This window comes from Sinocyclocheilus anshuiensis, unplaced genomic scaffold (assembly GCF_001515605.1).
Source record: "Sinocyclocheilus anshuiensis isolate Anshui unplaced genomic scaffold, SAMN03320099.WGS_v1.1 scaffold936, whole genome shotgun sequence".
NCBI classification, from domain to species: domain Eukaryota; kingdom Metazoa; phylum Chordata; class Actinopteri; order Cypriniformes; family Cyprinidae; genus Sinocyclocheilus; species Sinocyclocheilus anshuiensis.
The window spans coordinates 838,024-840,753 of NW_015552621.1; the positions used below are offsets into that span (position 1 = coordinate 838,024).

At 35.1% G+C, this 2,730-nt stretch overlaps 1 protein-coding gene across 1 annotated transcript in view; it reads left to right on the forward strand.

The window, feature by feature from the left end:
- The window catches only part of LOC107666251 (dihydropyrimidinase-related protein 5-like), a 21,640-nt gene that overhangs the window by 18,272 nt on the left and 638 nt on the right, over positions 1 to 2,730 (forward strand). Inside the window, exons 10-12 of the mRNA XM_016457468.1 lie at positions 1,460 to 1,602; positions 1,715 to 1,922; positions 2,017 to 2,185. Coding sequence (XP_016312954.1) covers positions 1,460 to 1,602; positions 1,715 to 1,922; positions 2,017 to 2,185 — 520 coding nt within the window. The remainder of the gene's footprint in view (positions 1 to 1,459; positions 1,603 to 1,714; positions 1,923 to 2,016; positions 2,186 to 2,730) is intronic.

Sequence of the window (2,730 nt, forward strand, 5' to 3'; positions counted from 1 at the left end):
CGCTTCGTCATGCCTGGAGCTGATCCATGCTGGTCGCTGTGGAAATACATCAACTTTGCGCTGTGGATCGCCGGATGGGCTTTCACCGTGGATGAAGCGGAGTCCAGCACGGGGTTGTCACATGTGTTTGCCGCAGGCATCACAATATGGTAAGGGACGTAACATTTCCATCACACGCTTGAGGAATTCGGCCAATTACAACGCACTGGATAGCTGGCCAATCAGAGCACACCTCGCTTTTTCAGACCGATGAGCTTTGTAAAAATCGAAGCGTTTCAGAAAGGCGGGGCATAGAGGAAAAACAATAATGTACAGTATGTGGAAAATAATGTGTTTTCTGAACCTTAAACCACATAAACACATTTCATTACACCAAATACACAAAATAATGTTATTTTTAGCAACATCATATGACCCCTTTAATGGATATCATTAATGTTAATTTATTACCAGACTTTCACCTACTTAGTCTGCTGTAATGATTAACTTTAAATACATTTTGATGAGAAATGTATTTATGAAAAACTAACAATTATTTGAATTATTACTTAACTTATGATGCAGCTGTTTCTAACAGTTGACAGAATTATTGTAAACCCCTTCCTTAATGGTTGTGAGCAGTATTAGGCTAAAATGTATGCATGAATGAATACTTTGAAAATAAAGACAAGTCTGATGTACCATTTTTGTAATACTTATAATATCCTTTATAATACTTCATAAAACACTAACAGGAAAGTACTGATCGTATGCAAATTGTGATTTTAAAAACAGTCTTAAATTCAGCAAATTCAGTGGGTGAAAGTCATGATAATCATTAATACTTACAGTTAGTATGCTGAAAGTGTAGCTCCTGAATATTAGTTACATGTGACTTGTTTGTAAAAGAAGTTACTTATGCTCACCAATTATTTGGATTCCTTTATTTAATTAAAAATACTGTGCAAACAACAGTAATATTGTGAAATATTATTACAATTTAAAATAACTGCTTTATATGTTCATTTTTTTTCAAACCTAATTTATTCCTGTGATGATTCCTGAGTCTTTAGTGTCAAACCTTGTGCTGCTTAATATTTTTTTTGGAAACTGTGCTGCATTTTTTTTTCAGGATTCTGATGAATAGAAGGTTCAAAAGAACAGCATTTATTTGAATATTTATTTTGTAACAAATGTCTTTATTGTCACTTTTGATCAATTTAATGCATCCTTGCAGAATAAAATTATTTGTTCCTTTTAAAAAAATCTTTCTGACCCTTTGAATGGTAGTGTATATAAATAATATATAATAAGTTATAAATTATATAACAATATTGTATTAATATTAATATAACATTCATATTACAGACAGTTATGTTGCCAAAGACAAAAAAAAATCATGGAGAGGACAGGAAATGACAGATGCATCAAGAATAAAAAAAAACCTTTTTTAGCTCATTCTATCTATCTTTCTTAATAGGTCGGAGGCAAGATGGATGAGAATCGGTTTGTTGCTGTCACAAGCTCCAATGCTGCAAAGATCTACAACCTTTACCCCAGGAAGGGCAGGATCATCCCTGGAGCCGATGCTGATGTGGTCGTCTGGGATCCAGAATCAACAAGGTATCCAAAATAATGAACTAAATTCAGATCAGCTGAGAATTCAAAAATATTTCATATACCAAGTATTGCAAAATGAAATGACACGTTTTTACATGGTTTTGTGTGTCTGTAGGACCATCTCTGTGACCACTCAATGGCAGGGTGGAGATGTAAATCTGTACGAGAACCTACGCTGTCACTGCGTCCCGCTGGTAACCATCAGCCGTGGTCGCGTGGTCTATGAAAATGGCATCTTCACCTGTGCTGAGGGCTCAGGAAAGTTCTACCCTCTCCGAACCTTCCCAGACTACCTGTACAAGAAAATGGTCCAGAGGGAGAAGGTACTCAAACTTAAACTCTCACTCCATTATATCATGTTTTTATGACTGCGTATCGCAGTGCCTCGACTGTTTGTTTGTGACCCTCTTCTCTCAGTGTCAAGCACTCAAGGGGGTGGAGCGTGCGCCCTACACTGGAGACGTAGCTGCAGTGCAGAATTCAGGGAAGAAGGAAGTGGGCCCTTCAGATGGGGACATGAACCCACGACCCTGCACGCGCCACGGGGGAGTGAGAGACCTACACGAGTCCAGCTTTAGTTTGTCTGGTACAGTAGTCTGCATTAGATCAAACTGAATAAATTGTGCAGTTCATACTTGATACTAAAATAAAATTAAATAAGGTATAATTTGCATAAAGTAAATATTTGCATATAAGGAAATGAAGCCTATTTTTAAGGCAGTACAATTTATTTTTCACTGACATTTTCCCTGAATTTCTTATTTTTGTAATACAAAAAAAGTGTCATTCTCATTCTATCTGGACACAATGTTTTTTTTTTTTATTATGTTTTGATTAATTTTCTACAATTCCATAGATATGTTTTGATTAAGAATTCAGTAAAAGGAATAGTAAAAGAATTACTTGCATTATAATTGCACCTTACAGACAGAAATGAGAATATATATGATGTATGATTATGTAAAACTGTGTAAATCATATTTAATTATATTAATTCTATATTTAAAAATAATATATTAATGTGAATGTGAAATAAATTACAGACATTTATATGTGTGTGTGGCCAATAAAAAGTGGCCTTTTATTGTGGCCAGCCTAAGGCACACCTGTGCAATAATCATGCTGTCTAAT